General features: G+C 39.4%; 1 protein-coding gene across 1 annotated transcript; it reads left to right on the top strand.

Annotated features, from left to right (window-relative positions):
* The first annotated feature begins 1,385 nt into the window (after positions 1 to 1,385).
* On the top strand, positions 1,386 to 18,627 carry LOC103271049 (XK-related protein 4). The gene is made up of 4 exons (XM_021717494.1): positions 1,386 to 1,486; positions 3,410 to 3,576; positions 5,455 to 8,940; positions 16,179 to 18,627. The coding sequence occupies exons 1-3, from the start codon at positions 1,386 to 1,388 to the stop codon at positions 6,399 to 6,401; spliced, it is 1,215 nt and encodes a 404-aa protein (XP_021573169.1). The 3' UTR covers positions 6,402 to 8,940; positions 16,179 to 18,627.
* The last annotated feature ends 548 nt before the right edge of the window (positions 18,628 to 19,175 follow it).

The raw sequence follows: 19,175 nt of genomic DNA, 5'->3' as shown, positions 1-19,175 counted from the left end.
GTGTTGAAAAGCAGAGGTTAGTGAAGTGGAGTCCTTTTAGTGGATGCTGGGAGAAATCTTGAAGTCAAATCTGGATTTGGAGGAAACCCACAGGAATCAGAGCAGGGTACAGAAAAGAATAGTCAGAGCAGAACTCTGCTATTAAATACAGTACATTTCTTTCCTATTTTGAGTTTTTCTTGTGGTTTAAGAACAAATTTGAAGTTATATTCGGGCAACGCCAAACATTTAATTATCAAAACTTTTGAAAAAATCATCTAATTCCATATCATGTTCAGTGGGCACTGGAACTAAGGAGAAGGAATGATAAAGCAGAGTTAAAGCAGGGTTGGAGGAGTGATTGATGGAGGGATGAAAGAAAAGCAAGAAAAGGACATGAAGAGAGACACCCTAAAGGGAAAAACTTCCATGAGAAGCAAAAACAAAATGGGAAGAAATTCACAACTTTTCTATTCTCTTGGACTCCGTGATGCTGATCTCTATCAACTCCCTTTGAAATGTTAAATGATCTAACTAGCTAGTATGAGACCCATAACCTTTATTCTGAAACATCTGTATTCAAAATGGACAAGTACCTTAGACGTCCTCTGAGAAACTAGCCTCTGGCTTCCTAAGTTGGAGCTACAATAATTCAAATGCACAGATCTGAGGGGAGAGAAGTAGTTAGTTCCCTTCTAGTCTAGAGTTTCAAAATCAAAACTCTTGGAGTATAATATTTCCAAGGGTGTTATATCCCTTACTAACATTTATCCAAGAAGCAGAATATCTGTGTCTGTATATCTGGATAGATCATTGGCTCAAAATGATGGAATAAACTGCCATGCCAACTTTATGGTCAAAGTCAGATCGATTGTTTGGGCAGCCCTGCTGTAACAAAGAAAAGACACCTGGATCAGCCAGACTCGTTTCAATGACAGAAGCAATGCACCAGAATGGCACACATTAGGAATGCATGGATTTGAGTGGCTTTGCAACATGGCATTTTAGTCAAGCTGTACATAAAACCCCTTTCTTAGAACTGTGGCAGCCCATCTGGAAATTCATGCTCCTCCTTGTTCTGAGAAGGGCATTATACTAACAACAGGAGGAGATAAAGGGAAGAATTGTGTTCTTTCATGGGAAAACAGTTGTCACCACTGTCATCCCACAGCCAGATTGCTTCCAGGTATTTCATCATAAACCTGTGAGGTCTCTTGTAAACGTCAGATACACAGCTCTGGATCTTGAAAAGGGTAGGAGTCCACACAGGCATTTGCTGTCTGCTTAGTTGGAAGAGACAGTTCAAGACATGGGAGGAGTAGAGTCACTCAGAGAGACTGAGAGGGAAAGAGGATCTAGAACTGATTCCTAAGCAAAGTCAAGAGCTCAAGGACAAGCAGACAGAGATGGAGAAACGAGATAAGAACAGGAGGGAAAACAGGAGACAACTTTCTAATAGAAGAGAAGTGAGAAAATCAAGTGAATGGTTACTGTTGGGACCAAGGAGGTTTGTTATGTGTTTGTAAGACACAGAAAAGGGACTCTTGGAGAGGAAAAAGTAGAATACAGAGAGAAGCATAATAAGTATCAAGGTTCTTTCTTGAAGAAATAGGGTTGAGGGAAGCTCTGGAGTAGAAGAAAGACCATTTTTACCTGAGATATATGGGAAGTTGAGGGAGGGAAGATAAATTATTTAACCTCTCAAAGTAAAACTTGATTTCTTTTCTATAAAATGAGATTATCGCACTAGGTAAGTTCTAAGGTCTCATAATTAATTTTCACACTTTACGCCATAGTATAATCCCTTCTGAGTCTCCTGTCGGTGTTTTTATGGCTTGATCTTAAAGTTTTCACGAATGATATGCTATTCATATATTTTGAAAGAAAATGCAGGCAAACACATTATACGTTTCCTGGAACCACTGAAAAATTCTTTACATTTTAGTGTTTTAGTGATGTTGAAAAATACATATTGTTCAATGTCATTTATGTATTCTTGCCTGGGGAGCATAACCTGAATCTCACTATACAAAAACAACAGAGACGCCCAAAGTGAGGAATATCTCCTTTTCCTTTTTTTTTTTTTTTTTTTTTTAATTTTGAGGTTCTGTACTCTCCAAAAAATTTCAAGGTTGTAAGAGGCAAAGAAAGTCTGTAGAAATATTCCAGATTAAAGAAAACTAAATTGATGCAACAACTAAATGCAATACTTGATCCTAGACTCAATACAGAGGGAAAAATTTTGGAATAGACACAATTCATGTCAATTTATATTATTAGAATATTGATGGTGGATTAGAAAAAAAAATGTATCAGTGTTAAATTGGCTGAAGTTTATAACTTTATTCTGGTTATGTAAGAGAACATCCCTACTCATAGGAAATAAACACTAACGTATTTTAGAGTAAAGAACCATGATTTATACAATTTATTCTCAAATGGTTGACAGAGAGAGACAGAAAGACAGAGAGAGTGTACATTAGTTGGGCATGGTGGAACACACCTCTAATTCCAGCTGGTCACTGGCTGAAGCAGAAGGAACCCTTGCGCCCAGGAGTTTGAAGCTGCAGTGAGCTATGATCTCACGACTGCACTCCAGCCTGGGCAACAGAGCAAGACTAAAGCCAATGGGGCCAATTGACACTCTGGGCAAAGGGAACATAGGTATGTAAGTGTTCAATGTACTATTTCTATTCTTGTAATTTTTCTGCGTTGTAATTATTTTCAAATAAAAACTTAAAATACACATCGATAGCTAAAGGAGTACTCAGACGCACATGTTCCAGCACTGCGTCACCGTACATCCAAAGTTCCAGAGAACTATATGCTAATAATACAGTGGTGTCATGCTGAGGGAGTCTGTCTTTGCATTGGAAACAACTGAGCTGATACTGATTGTATAAAGAATGAAAGAACGAAACATTTGTTCTGAGGCAGATGTGAATTGGTAATAAGTAGTACTGAGGGACTTAACTTTAAAAAGACCCCATATTTTCTGTTTAGGCATATATTTGTCTTATAATAATTTCTAAGCAGCAGGAAAAGCAAATCAGAATCAAATGAAGAAGAAACATTCTCACTGTTACTAAAGCAGAGAGTTTGGAAAGGGTATGGTCGCTGTGGACGTGAAATTTCCCTTTGGCATAGATTTTTTTTTTTCTACCTGTAAGATATATAGAAAACAAAGCTGATATAAAGTCCTCATTTTTCTACCGCCAGAATATTACCTTAAGTTCCTGGAGGGTCTGGCGCAGACTGAATTCCTCGTTTAGGACAAGCAAGAAAAGGGCAAAGAAGACGGGGAAATGTGGAGGAGGCTGATTTTTCTTTTTTCTTTTGTTTACATCTGACAACAGATAATTTCAAGATACTGGGTGCTTAAAGTTTATTTATTTGTTTTCTTTCTTTCTATTTTTTTTTTTTCCTGGAGTTGGAATTCAGCCTTAAAGAAAACCTTCCTGTACAAACCGGTAGAACCAGTGGAGTTCAAGGGCTCTGTGGTTTGCGTGAGCCTGACGGACAATGCGTTCGTCTTCCTGAAGGTGGCGCTGTGCTCGAGCGCCGTCCTAAGGGAGGTCGCGGGCAGAAAGGGAGGGGGTGGAGGGTGCCGGGTTTAAGAGCGCAAAGCCAAGTTTAGCCGAGAAGATACAAGCCTGCAAACGGTGCAGATGGGGAGCGCGGCCTCTACCCCGTCCACGTAAAGCTGTTACAATTAAAATGGCACAGCCTTTTGTTTTTATCGCCCAAACTTGATCATGCATATGTTGTTCGCAGAGTCATTGTTCTTCTGTGTCCTGTTTTCTCACCGTCTTTCCTACTTTTTTAAACTTTTTCTTTCTGCCCTTTTTTTGTTTCCTTCCTGAATTTGCTTTATAATTGATGTTGGTGTTTTCCATCGCATAGAAATTGAATTGTTATAAATTCCTTTGTGTACTGGTCTTTAGCTATTTACAAACATTGCCATAGTCGCCTGTGACTTATAGTAATAAATAATTTTTGTGCTAGCCAGAAAAAAAACAACAACAACAATAACGTAAAGGTCCCAGTGTAACATATCCTGTCATTCTGCTGGCTTTATTGGGCGAAAGTATGAAAAGTGGCTGTCTGAAAACATTTTATTTATCTATAATTAGGAGTTCACCTTACTCAAGGAGGATGCACAAGAAATAACTATTGGGGATGGATGTGTTTTCTATCAATTAGTGTGGCCCTTTTTTACAAAAGTAATTTTTTTTCATTTTTCAAGGATCATAAGCAACAGCTTTTCCTATTTAAAAAATCCTTTAATAAAAAGTACCAATTTCATCATAAACTCCTGGCAATCAACACCTTCTATGATTTCCAAAAGAAGAGAGAGACCTTGCTATGGGTTATGTGTAATGTAGCCTTGTTATGATTAATAATATATTTGATGAAGAAAAAGCCAGCTGGACTTTAAGATACACAAGACCGTTCTCAGTCTTGGTAAGTCTTGGTACATCCAGCTCATTAAGTAAACCAGCTGCAATGCAGATTGCCATAACCTTTCAGTGACAAAGAGGAATTCCCCAAAAGACCTCCCCCCTAAAGAAGTCCAGTGTTTTTAGGTGAGCCCTGTCTGAACCATAGAGGTGAACTCTGAGACACCGGAGGTGGAACAGGCATAGAGAAAAGCAATAAAAATGACCTTTAAACTTTGGAAACCCACTTTCAGAGGGAATACTGATGGGGCTGATAAAATAACAAAATAAGAGAAGCGATTGAAAAATGAGTTCAGCATACTCTAATTTATGAAAAGCTGAGAGATGAATGGCAGTGATGGACATTTCTTCTTTTAAGAGAAAGACAGTAAGGAGCTGTCACTGTAGGAAGAGTATCCGGTTACATTAGGACAAGCTGTCCGCCAGAAACATTAACAAGTTTGTTGCATAGATACTTCTTATTTTGAAGAAAGAGTAAACTCCGATAAATAAACTACACTTATACTTGCTCAGAAGCAGAAACATAAACTAGCTAGTCCCTCGAGTTTCCTGTGATTGTGTATCCTTCAACCCCAGCATCTCAAAGCTGACAGGGACCCTTGGAGATCAAATGCGTAAATAATGACACCTGTTTAAACAGTCATACAGGAAGTAAATGACAAAGTCGAAGCAGCAATCCAGTTCTGACAACCTCCAGGCCTCAGTTATTTTCCCACTACCCAAAACTACTTCCTGAATCTACTTACAGCAAGTAGACAGAAAGTTAACTCCTACCTCAACTCCAGCCATCACACTCCATCCTGCTTTCAAGTACATTCCCCTGAGTTTCATGAGTTCTCCACACGGTTGGGACCCCACTCACTAGGGTCTCCATCTGAGCTAAAACTCAGAGAAATGAAGGCTTTGTTGAGGGCCAAGCCACCTGACCCAAGCCCCCAGCCCCAGGTGACTCGGCTTCCAGGGGGCATCGCAGCCTCTCCCTTTTGACAGAATGTCTTCCTGTTTGCCTTTGTAGGTTTCACAGCGGCAGCCTCCCTCGTGTCCTTGGCCTGGGCTTTGGCCTCTTACCAGAAGGCCCTCCGGGACTCTCGCGACGACAAGAAGCCCATCAGCTACATGGCTGTCGTCATCCAGTTCTGCTGGCACTTCTTCACCATCGCCGCCAGGGTCATCACTTTTGCCCTCTTTGCCTCGGTGTTCCAGCTGTACTTTGGGATATTCATTGTCCTTCACTGGTGCATCATGACCTTCTGGATCGTCCACTGTGAGACAGAGTTCTGCATCACCAAGTGGGAAGAGATCGTCTTCGACATGGTGGTGGGGATTATCTATATCTTCAGTTGGTTCAACGTCAAGGAAGGCAGGACGCGCTGCCGGCTGTCCGTTTACTACCTTGTGGTCCTGCTGGAAAACGCCGCCCTGAGCGCCCTCTGGTACCTCTACAAGGCTCCCCAGATCGCCGACGCCTTCGCCGTCCCCGCGCTGTGTGTGGTGTTCAGCAGCTTCCTCACGGGCGTCGTGTTTATGCTGATGTATTACGCCTTCTTCCACCCCAACGGACCCCGCTTCGGGCAGTCCCCCAGCTGCGCGTGTGAGGACCCGGCGGCCGCCTTCGCCCTGCCTCCGGAAGGGGCCGCCAGCACCCTGCGGTCCGCCTCCAACCACCGCAGCGTGGCCAGCGACCGCGAGCAGAAACTCGCGGAGCGGGACGGCTGCGTGCCCGTCTTTCAGGTGAGGCCCACCGCCCCGTCCGCGCCGTCGCCTCGCCCCCCGCGCCTGGAAGCATCGGTCATTAGGATCGACCTGTTCAGGAACAGATACCCGGCGTGGGAGAGACACGTGTTGGACCGAAGCCTACGCAAGGCGATTTTAGCCTTTGAATGCTCCCCGTCTCCTCCGAGGCTACAGTACAAAGACGAGGCTCTTGTTCAGGAGCGGCTGGAGTATGAAACCACTTTGTAGAGCAGAAGGGCTGGCGGGAGCCATGACATCCAGGTGAGGGGGTGACCGCGGGGCTGTGGCAACCATGACGCTTCGTCGCAGAGTAGGGTAGGGAGCTGTGGCGTTCTTCGTGGGACCGTCATCGCGACGAGTGGTGGATCCTCTGCCAGCTGCCGGCAACTGGTCTGCTTCCCCACCGGCAGCGCCCAAGAGCATCCCGCTCCACCTGGAGGAATGTCGCCAGCTTCGTGTGACTCTCCTTGCCACCAGATTCCTCCCGCATGGTCTCGAAGGGCACCCACCAGAGGGCACGATTATTATGGAAAATTTTGGCTCCAATCAATAGGGTGTTGTGATGGAGTTACTGATCTTTACATAAAAATAGATTGTCACACACACACACACACACACACACACACACACACACACACAGTACCAGTCCTCTGTCAAAATTACTTAGGTGATTTTTCTTGATATAAAACTCTGATTCCCACAGGAACCTCAAAGCCAAGAGAGAGAGAAGGAATATACCCCTCAAGACTCCAGGAAAAAAAGAAATAGTACCGCTTAAGAAAAAAGATCCATAGACCATTTTCTCATTTGGAACTCCTACCATGTGTGGAAAGCCCCTCCAACAGACAGCAAACTCAAGTGTGCTTACACATGTATTAGCATTGATGGAATGGTTCGTTTTCCACACGTTTCAGGATTTGTTTTGGGTTTGTTTGTTTAAATTTGGGGTTTGAGAACATCCTTTTTGATAGAAATCCCATGCAGTCCATGTATGGCTTTCGACGAGACCAAGGAGCTCGGTAACTTCATGATGTATATTAAATGATGCAGTATTCAATTGCAAACATGTAATAGGTACACAAAGAGGAAGCGGGGAGAAGGCAAAATGAGAGTCTGATTTCCAGGCATGTGCAACTCCCACCGGAACGTAAGGACAGAGCAGCACGAGAGGAATGGCTGGAACCAGATGTGGAACGAGTGGCTCCGTATGACCATAGGCAGGCGTGATTCCAGAAGACGCCATGCCACTCCTTTCTAGTGCCAAACACCATTCACCCACAGGACTGACATGGAAGCCCCGACCAACTGAGAATGAGTGACATGAGCTCCCAAAAAGCAGACGAGAGGACGAACAGTCAAGTTCTCCACTGTGTACAGATACTCCCCCCAACCCAAGGTCAAAGTGATGTGTCTTGTAGAGGCTTTGGGACACTTTTTAGTAAGTATGAGCAGACACAGGCCATGAATATGCTATGAGAAAATCCTTCTGAACTGATTGAGGGCTTATCACTATATCCAGCTAAGATTTGTATTTGAATCATCTATAAAGTCGTACTCTTACAACAAGCTTCTGGGTTTTAAATACCTCCGTACAGCAAGTAAAACGTTTCCCGCTTTCTGTTCTCAGTGTCCTCGGTCATGGTGCTTTTTGTTGCATTAAAAGTGCCGGTCAAACTTTGATAGTATTTTTTTATAGTTGGTGCAGAGTGGAATAACTCATGGATTATTTCAATATTTTTGTAATAAAAAATATAGCATATACACATAGGCATCATCACTTTTTTTATAAACCTGGAATCGTTTAAAATACTTTAAGCATCATATTTACTTGGGATGTCAGAAACTGGTCCACAAATTCCATCAGCCTGCCTCAGCAGATTGAAAACATTTGTCTCTTGCAAGATCACCCTCTTTTGCAAGTTGGTGCCCCCAGGAACCTGGCCAGGGGTGCTATCAGAATATCAGGTGAAGTGAGAATCAGCTTAACTAGAAAGGGCTTGTCAAGACTGGCCAATGTTTCCCAGGAATCAAAGACGTAAACGATTACTTTCATCCATCCATTATAACAAACCTGACCACAGTGGAAGATGTCTTAAGCTTCCTTCCCTGGTTTTATATTAACCCAACTGATATATTCAGTATTAGTCAAGTCACTTTAAAAAGAAAAAGAAAAAAGCTAGTTTACTTATTCAGTTATTTGGACTGTCCGATTTACTTAAAAATAGTCCAGTTCTCTAGCCACCACATGTAATGGTTGTGTCATCCAGAGACTGTGTCCCCACGGTGACATCCACGGGAAGTAACAGACAGCTCAACCTAGGACTTCTTTTGGTACACAGCCCCAAAGCAATTTTTTTTAAATAGACAATTTTCATAAGTAGACATACTTCCTAGTACTCCATGATTTGATCCTCCAAGCAAGATTTCCACTAAAAAATACTAATCTTTTGTTGGGATGTGGAAAGATTACCTAGTCACCAGGAAAGGTCCAGGAGAACATTCTTCTTGTCAGCACATGGTGAAAGCATTCCACCCCCACTATAGAAGGAAAAAAAATGATTATTTTGGCAAATTCTTCACTTTTGTGCAGAACGATGAGCTATTAGCTTCATTATTTCCAAGACGACTTTTAACTGATGCTCTTTGGAAATTGAGTCTCTCAGTTGAACTATACCTTTGATTCTATGAGTAAATCACAGATTACAGTATATATAATAGAGTCAATCAATCAACACAAACCCGTCAGGCCCCATCATGCTTCAATCATGTAAGTTCTAAGTTATTTCTCACCTTGATTTCTCATTCAACATGTTAAAAGTCAAAATGAATGTGATGTAAATAAGAAATAATGTACTATGCCTTGTCTTGGAGGTGAGATTGGCAGTCAGGAGGGTATAAGGAGTGTGAATTTTTCAGTGATTTCCCAAATACTGTTAATATTCTGTTATCCAACTACTTAAAGATTCTGACGTTAGTCTTGAATTCTTGTTAAGGAAAGGACGTATCCACCATGCCATAAATTGAATCTTTCAAAAGATGGCAAGAACCAGACAATTTACTTTAGAGTTAAATCATGATTTAACCTTGTTTTCATTATTCAGAAAGCTCTACATTGCCATCTGGCCATTGTGGTAATAACAACTTAGTTTCTAGAAGCATAGATAACAAAGTTTAAAGTATTGATATTTAAAGAGACATCATCAATGTATAAAGGAACAAAGTTTGACTTTTGTATTTACATCTTAATTCTAAGATTTCCTTTTCAACCTGCGGTTAAACCCTCCACAGAGTCAGTGGAGAATCCAGAAAGGATGTGCTATGGTTAGTGTATAAATTGGAAATGGTGGGTTCTTTATCTTCAGGCTCAGAATTTCTGTGCCTGAGTCCACTTGGATTCCATCAAGAAGAGAGCCTGATCTTAGTACTCACTTTTGCATAGAATCATGAAATTTTCTAAAAGAAAAATTTTTTTCAACTTTTAAATTAATCTGTCTAAATATACATACATGTATATGAGGGGAGACCCAAAATAAAATAAAATTATTTTTTGGAGGGTGGGCCCAAAAAGTATTTGTAGTACTGGCTTCCTCCCCTATGTAATTGTTCTAGGAACCCATCAACATCAATGTATCAGTTATTGTTCTTGTGAAAGACAAAGTTCAGCTTTTTCTGGAGATTCTTTCAATGAATTTGTCTATTTCATAATGGGTGACTTATGAGTGCATCTGCCCACACCACACTGAGTGTTTAGCAATTTTTGACCAAAAACAGGAAGAACTCCTCCCAGCCCCATCCTCCCTATACACCTGATCTCGCCCCAAGCAAGTTTTTTTGGTTTTCTCGAATGAAAAAAAATTCTCAAAGGGAAGTGTTTTGTCAATGAGGAAGAAGTGAAACCAAAAAATGACAGAAGCACTAAAAGGCATCAAAACTGACAAGTCCAAAAGCTATTTTGAGCAGTGGAAAAAGCATCTCAATAGTTGTGTTGCATCAAACAAAGTGTACTTTGAAGGTGACTGGAGTTTAAACATGAAAGAAAAAATAAATAAACAAATTTTTGTAAATAAATTCCTGTTTTTGGTGGTCCCCCCCCATATATCACACTGAGACTTTAAGTATTTGTGTGGGAGAAAAAAAAATTTCCATGTAAAAAAGTTTGGTTCCCCCAAACATATGTTAATGTCCGATAAATCCTCTTTGCACATTTGCATAGTACTACTTAACTACGTATTGTCTAGTTCAGTAACATTGACTTTGCAGGCACTCGGTTACTATTCATTGACCATGAATACCGTTAGCCCAACAAATAAAACAAATTATCTTACTGACATGGCAAGAATGTGTAATTCAAGTATGAGCAAAAGATATTCTGAAGATAAAAGTAAAACGAAGCACTTATGGTTAATTTCTAATTGCCCAATTTATTTTTGCTCTATGAGTAAATGAAATTATTGTGCTGACCAAGCTGACCAATTAAAAATAAATGGAATATTTGAAATCTCAATACCTTTTAAATACATATATACTTATATGTGTGTGTGTATACACACACACACACACACACATACACACACATACACACATATGTGTAACAGAGATGAAAAGGATAAAGTATATACTGCCCTTTGATGCATATCAAGTGATATGTTATTGACACATATACTTTTAGATAAGAAACTTTTTCCTACTCCTTTTTCAAAATCAACCCAAGCCTACAGTTGATGTCTATAAGACAGCAACAGGCTTATGAACTTTAGTTGGAAATACCTAGATATGATTCAGTGCATCTTGGCTTGAATGAGCTTCCTCACTTCTTAAGGATCTCATCTTTTAAGCAGCTGAATACAATAGTTTTGTATTATGTCAAAGTTTCTTTCTCTGAACAGACTGAATTGAGCAAAAAAAACCTCTCATGTCCTTACCAGGATTGTGTAAGGTTACACGTTTGCTTTTAAATATACCAAATGCCATTGAGTGGAAACAAGTTCTGACACAACATTTAGACAAAAATCCAGAGATTTCTTTTTCTAGTGAACCATTTTCTAGACTAAATTTATGCTCCCTTGCCATTTTCCACACATCTTTGTCATTAGCCATTACTGTTTCCATATAAAGCTTGGATGAGATGCCTGCATTTTTATGTTCTAAGAAGAATCCCTTAAAGCCTCTTTAAAAATAGCTCAGACGGTCTCTCAGATTATAGCCCAGAGGATGCTTGAAGTGCATGGTGAAAACACAGCAGGACTGGGGTGGTCCTTTCTATAATTTCAGTGACAGATGCAGACCAACATTTCTTTATCTCAGCAATCCTGTGTCACTTGTCAGAACAATCACAATGATTGTTTCTGTCAGCTTGGAACACATGACACTCCTTCTCCCACCTGATGCTCAAATGTTTCAAAATGGCTAAGAATGGGTGGTTTCACTCTCTTCTCCGTTCCCCAGACTTTTGTCCATGTACCAGGCAGGCCATGAAGTGCTTTGAGCATTTGTGCGGCATCTCCCCACCTCGCTTCTGGCACCTGCGTTGGCAGCGTCAAGCCACTGCCGAGATCTCTCTGTCCACGTCTGACCAGTTGCTGTCCTAAAAATGGGCACATGGAAAGACTCTCGAGCAACAGCCTCAACTGTATCATTATTCATTTTAAAGTAAAACTGCAGAATGTGGGTGGAATTGTATAAAAACATAATGAGCCATTTAATTGTGCTAATTGTAGCAATTAGACTAGCTCTCAAGCAGCCTGCTCTCACAGCAGAAAGTCACATGGAAGAAGTGCCAAACAGCCATTTGCTCACAGGAATGAGGGGTTCAGAAACTCTCCCTAGAGTGTTTGAGGTGTCATGTTGTTTTATCATCCTTCTGAAGCTTTTTCTCTAGATTCCACGGGGGGAGGACTCAGACTTTTGTTATATTGCATGTAGTGATTTAGCTCAGAAATGTAAAACTTCAGTCAACCTTGAGATCTGCGTTCTGCTAAATAAGGGATGGCTTAATGTCCCTGAAATAGTTTTATATTATACTAACAGGCTAAGTCAGAAACAAGCTGCCTAAATCTAATTTTTGCTCTGGTTATTTTATGTCCTCTTAAAATTTCTTGTGATTCCACTTTCCATATTGATGGTAGCATACCACAACTGAGGACTTACTGTGTATCTAATGTGGGGTTAAGAGCTTTATCTTTGTGGTCTCATTTAGTCTTCACAATTATCTGTGAGTTAAGTATCAGTTACAGGGGACAAAACTTCAGCTTGGCGATGTTAAACAACTTACCGAAGGTCCCACCCCTAGAAAACAGTGGAGCTGAGAGTTGAACACAGCTTTTAACAACGGTAGCTTTTTCTAGAAGACCAATGAGTCTTCCCACCAAAATCCATTTGGCAAATCTTCAGCAAAAACAGAATCATAGTCTGATCAAATTTTTCCAAGAAAATATTGTACAAAAGTCAAAGGTGTTTTTCAGAATGAATCATTAAAAGTTTAAAAGTCAATGAAGAGAAATGGAAGTCTCCATCATCTGTAACTGAATTTTGCTTCAGTTCCCTAACTCATAGTAAGTTCTTCCATTTCAGGCAACTGAACCCCCTTTATGGCTCTTCTCTGCACGAAATTAAGTGATAAATATAAACTAACCTGATGCTTCTTTTCTTGTATTTTATACATGTATGCTACTGTCATCCAGTTAGGGAGACTAAAAGATAACTGAACTCCACTACTTACTTTGGTATTGATGAGAGAGAGAGAAAGAGAGAGAGAGAGAGGAGAAGGGGGGGAGGGAGGGAGGAAAGAAAAAAGAGCATAGATCTAACAAGTCTTTGAAGTGACATAATTTTCATATTGTGAGGTAATTCTGTTCCACCACCATAATTTTTTCCTAAATTTCATTTGATATCTTACAGGTCACAAATGTAATATTTAGGAGGATTATTAAACCACTAGCTTGAGCCATCATATAAGTCTAGGAACCTTATCTAAGGGTTAGATACAAAGAATACTGCAAATGTTTACCAAATATTTGTTGAATAGAATTATAAAATAATCGATGTGTTCTTTCCCTTCTCACTTTAGATGTAGCATGTCTGAAAGTCTACAAGATGACAGAGTTGTAACCCATTCAGTGATGTTGTTGCATAGTAAGCTGTGTGTGTGTTGTTTGAATTAATGCTAAAAAGGTAGTCAATAATAAACCAAAAATTATCTCAACCCTGGTGTTTATTTTTAAAAAAATCTTCAATGCTCAATCTGAATGTAATGTATTAAAATACAAGCAACCATGTATTTTCTTACTTTGATTTGATCTAAGCAGATCTTTATTAACTTACATGAAATTGGAAGTCACTAATTTTTACATGCGATTGCATGTAATAGGAATCTAATAATCTGAAAGCAGGTGTGTTAAAAAAAGAAATCTAAGTGTTGCTTCATCATCATATTTTATAGATGAGACAACTTAGATTCAAAGAGAACAGGCAATTTTTGTAATCAGGATTACATGTTATACTTGTATTGATTTCCTGAGTCATTCATTCAATAAGTATGACCTCTGTGACTAGTATCACTAGACGATGCACAGTCAAGCACAAGAGGAATCTTGCGTTTTAGTCACCCACCATCTGGTTATTGGTAGCAGAAGCAGAGTTTTCTGATTTCGACTATTTTTCTGTACCCTACCACACTGCTGCTTTTCTTCTTAAAAGCTATATTTAATTCTATATTAAAGCAAGAAAGAAGCGTAAGCTTTTCCAAACCTATACAGTCATGCATCACTTAAGGACAAGGATATATTCTGAGAAATGCATTGTTAGGTGATTTCATCATGAGAGCATGATAGAGTGTACTTACACAAACCTAGATGGTCTAGCCCACTACACACCTAGGCTATATAGAATAGCCTATTTCTCCTAGGCTACAAATCTGTACAGCATGTGACTATACTGAATATTGTAGGAAATTGTAACACCATGGTAAGTATTTGGGTGTCTAAACATAGAACAAGTACAGTAAAAATACAATATTACAATTGTAGGGGACCACTATCGTATATGTGGTCTGCCATTAATGAAAAGGTCACGTGGTGCATGACTGTGTTATGTAAGCCTCACAATAAACAATTACCACACACAATGACAAACATAAAGTAATGATACAGATACAAAGATAAATCAACACCAGATGACTGCCTATAAAGAGAAAATAATTTGTTTTTATGACTCTCCATCATTAGATATTTTAAAATCAGAGTTACAGCAAAAAAAAATGAAATACTTTCTTGGCACATAGTATTTAATTCAAACCAATAATCTCTAGATGAATTTTGAATATGTTTCTGAGAATTTCTTTCAAGAAAAGGCATGAAATTAAGGAGTCTTCAAAGTGAAGAGTTTTCTCATAGGCTGCTAATTTGATTTTCAGGAAAGCATCCATCATTAGCACATTCTTTATCTCTTCAGCATAGTAATCATTGAGGAATAACATTTCCAGATATGAACCTCAACTATTACAACCTGAGAGTCTGTTCTAAAGCCTTACCTCCAATGCCTAGAAAAGTAGCATTACATTTCAGAAGTCAAGACAGCCAAACTCAACCCTCGGGAATACCCAGTTCCAGTTGCTCCTGCAATATGACTCTTAGTGATGTAAGCTGTACATCCACAGATGTAAGAAGCAGGTTGTTAAAGACCACCATTACCTTGTTTAACTAATTTTCCCCAAGTGAAATAATTCTGGTCAGCAATGTGCAAACCTATGGGCCTTCTATGGAGTAAAAGAAAAGAGAGAAGAGAGTTTATTAATTTTTACAAGCACAGAATAATTCAAATAATTCCTTGGTGAGTCTCATTAAGCATTAATAAAAGAGTTGACCTAATAATGTTGCTAGTTCAGCACCATGACTTCTAGGTTCATGCCACCATTACCACATTCATTACTACAATTATTACTGTTTTTAGTCATTACACCAGACAAGAGGAAGCATGTAGTTACTGATATAATGTTTGCTGAGCAAAGATCATATTTAACAAAACAAATCAACATCAGAACGAATTAATCAAAATAATAAGTAAATATTCCCCACACAGTATCAACACAAAATCTCTTGTTTAGTATGACTTGTGCCGGCCTATCACCTACTCTGTTATTAGAATTTCAGAAAATATAAAGTTCTGTTTTTTGATTATACTTCCAGCTATCAGATTAAGCACTTTAGCCCTCTCTTCTCTCCGCTGCTTGATTTGCATTAAAATGGATTTAATCAAATTTTTGCTTCGTTTAAGTGTTACAAATATTAACAAATGGAGCTGTTGTGTTTAAGCTAATTTAATTTAACTGGTTCTAGACACATTCTGGTATGGACTTGTAACAAATCAACACTTTCAATTACTTCAAATTAATTCATTTATCGGTCAATTCTAAAACACCCCTAAGCATGTTGAAAATATATTTCAGGTTTCTATTATTGTGGAAAAAAAAATTCCTACTTTGATCACAAACCAGTAGAGCTCATCTTAATGGACACTAGCATTTCAATCCATTGTGATTCTGGAAAATTAGTACTTGTGTGTGAATGCGCTCCTTCATACACTTGGCAATTAACCTTTGACCTGTGGCTTTCTATGGAGCCCCCTGTGACTTTTTTATTCTATTCAAATCGAGAGGGATGACACAGCATCCTTTGGTAACCAAAGGAAAGGGAGACCAGTCAGCCAGTGAAAGAATTGTCATTTTATATCCTTCTTTCAAAAAACTAAAATATCCGACTTCCTTTATTAACCTTTCTAACGTATTGTACATAAAAGAGGAGGTGGGTTTCTGAAGTATGTTTGGAAAGCCTGGGGCAAGACACTTTCCTTGGTTTGAATCAGCGGCTTGGTACTCTGTGGAAAGGAATAAATCCCTTCTGCCCTAAGAAAGGGGAAGGGCGGCAGTGAGCCGTCACACTCAGAAATACAGCCTTGACCGTCACAGAACTGCATATTGCTGATGCTATTGATTCCCTTCTTTTTTTACAGAAACATCTTGGAGCTTGTCAAGCTTTACGGGAGGTGATTTGCAGTTAATTAATTCAACAGACACTTTAATCTTGCAAATTCTTGACTTGTAATATTGTAACCAAGCTCCTGCAAGGGAACATTATTCGGTTAGTGAAAAAAGGAGCACTTCGTTCTGCGTGTAGCACCACAATGCACCCAGGCCTGAAGAGAAAGACCTCTGTGAAGCAGAGCACTAATGAATTCCTGATACCTGGTTTCCATCATTCATACTAGGAATATTCATCTGCTTCATTTGTTTTTGCCAGTAAGCACTGCTTTGAGGGGAAAAAAGAATTCCTGGGGGCTTGCATAACTTAGAGAATGGGTACTGGGTCGTGGAGACTTGCTTGAAATGGATTCAAATCCATGTGTTTGGAAACGAAAATAATGTCACTGTCATCTGTTGTCTAATTGATCTGTCTGAGTACAGTTGCTGCTTTTACTGCATTTCTTGAGACTACCATTGTCAGCATTGTAACAACCAATCTGTAAAAACTGAGTTTATGATTTAATTTCAGAGGTGTAATCTGCATGGATACAGCCGCTAAATAATTTGATTCCTCCCTTCCCAGGTGGTGACATCACCAAACCAAGATCCATTCCTATGTGGAATTGGCTAGCCTGTTGTTTCTCAGACCCTGCAAAACCTTGGTTACAAGCTTGAAGATCAACAATCTGACATTCTTACTTCTTAAATGTTCACTTAGAAGTAAGCAGACAGTCTCGTAACTTAAAACATGGTTCTCTCCCCCTTGCTTCTGTTAAAAAAATGTTTGAGCTACAAGGTAAGAATGAAGTTACCAGAAGTTATCAGATCATGGTTTCTGAGTACCTAAGAGAGCCAAGAGTCCATATGTTCTTAGAAAGTTTTCGGGATACTTTTTTGGTATAAGTTTTAGGAGTTAGCTGTAGAGGAATGAGTGGAAGTCATCAGATTTGTCCAATAAGCAGTCTAGAAGATAAATAATGAAGGAGTTGGGATCATTTGTCTTGTGTTTCTCCTTCGTAGGAGATCATCTGGGTGGTTATTGCCAAGATGTAGCAAGTGCTACTGTATAGTATTGCCAGCTATTGGTGCTTGTATCATGACAAATAATTTTACAGACCTAGCTTTTGGCACAAGCACTGACATGGAAGAGTAAAAAAACGGCTTACCATCACCAGGAAATGAAAACTAACAAGTCAAAAAAAAATGCTTGTTTTGGAACCCCAGAGCACCTATAGGTACAAGATACTCTGTAACATACAATCAGTTGGTTGACAGTGGCAACAAGGGAGCAATAAACAGTTCTCTTAAGCAAAGCTCAGGGGAAAGAGTGATTCTAGCGGCGTTGGGGGTTGGGACAGAGGGTTTCTATTCATGTAGAGGCCCAAATATGATGATGGAGAGAAAACCCGCCAGTGACTCCTCAGAAGTATTTGTCTTTTCACAGAACAAAAGTTCAAGGTAGTCACTGCCATTCCATAACTATAACAACAAACATGTCTCCTTAGGAAAGGCCGGGGCCTGACGAAAGTGGGATGTTGGAAGAGACATTGGTGGCAGTCATGTCTGAGACTGACCCTCTCATCAAGGGAACTCATTTCCTGTGACACTTCTCCTTGGTACTTGGCCTCTCTATGCTCTGCACAGCAAGTGCTTCTGATGGATTCTAACATAAGATATTTTAAGGTATTGTAAGTCACTCTTGTTTGTAGAACACAAACCATTTAACTATTCCTCCTTTTAACAGCAATGAGATTCAGGGTTACCATGGCCTTACTCATCGTTGTAAATATATCACGACGTCATAAGAGCCTCTGTGTCCAAACACATGAAACCAGGTTTACAAGCGTTTGAATCTTTTAAACCTATTTTGAATTTCAATTCTGCTAGTCACCTAGTCTGTGTATCTATCATCACAATGAAAAAACAATTCTTGTGAGAATAATTTTCAGAATAATGGAAGTGGGAAAAAAATGGACACTTTAGCAATTTTTCAACATAGATAAAACCACTGGACCATTGATAGCCCTAAAGCTTCGATTTTTCCTCATGGCTAAGTTTCTTTTAATTTAGGGGCTTCTGACATCTGAATTTTCCAGATGATTGCTGAACCATCTTCACTAAACCAAAGTAGACGTTGCGGTGTTATTAAAAGATAAAGACTGTTCACATGACTGCAAATATCCCAATGAAAAGTGAACAAATAGGTCACTCAAGTGATAAATATGGTCCTTATGATATCAAGCATCTAGATATTTGGAAAAGTCTACATGTTTGAAGCTTACGGTTTTCCTTTCGGCTGTCTTGTAGATAGACAAATTGCTCAGGTGTTGTAGGTATGGAATGAAACTTTCTTGTGCAGTAATTGATTGCTGGTGATATTCTGCTGCTAAAAGTCTCTTTGTTGTGCAAAGAGAAATAAATAATGCAGAGCAAATGCTATTTGATTTTATTTACTTTCGGCAATTGCATGAAGGGAAAAGTTCTGGGAGGCTGTCCTGGGTGTTCTGGACCTGGCTGCAGCATGCTCTCCTTTGGAACAACCATCCTAGATGCCTTCCCATCCTGACCCTGCGAGGCAAGAAATCTTTCTATTCAGCTTTTGCCATCTTTTATAATTTTATCATTGCTCTTCTGCTGTTCATGTCATCTTAGTCACTCAAAAAGTCTACTTGATGAAATGGTTCAAAAGAAATACAAATTTATTTCCTTTTCTTCCAATAAAAGGTTTAATTTTAAGCATTTCTTATCATACTTTTTAAACCTATATAATGGTTCAACCTGCTTGATTCAATGGTTTCACGGTGAATTTTATGGTCTCAACAGAAGCGAAAGCTATTTTTCCCTAATCACAAAATACCATAAGTGGGTTTTGGGGTTTGGTTTGCTGATGTTGTTCCAATTGCCAAGCACAAACTGGTTATCATGAATATTGAAATATTAGTGTCTTCTTTGTAATCACTGTTAAAATTCCTGGGGAAAAAAGAAAA

The sequence above is a fragment of the Carlito syrichta genome, unplaced genomic scaffold, assembly GCF_000164805.1.
Source record: "Carlito syrichta isolate Samal-C Ts95f unplaced genomic scaffold, Tarsius_syrichta-2.0.1 Scaffold108968, whole genome shotgun sequence".
Classification (NCBI taxonomy): Eukaryota; Metazoa; Chordata; class Mammalia; order Primates; family Tarsiidae; genus Carlito; species Carlito syrichta.
The sequence above is the reverse complement of the archived record's forward strand: the minus strand, read 5'-3'. Positions and strand labels throughout refer to the sequence as shown.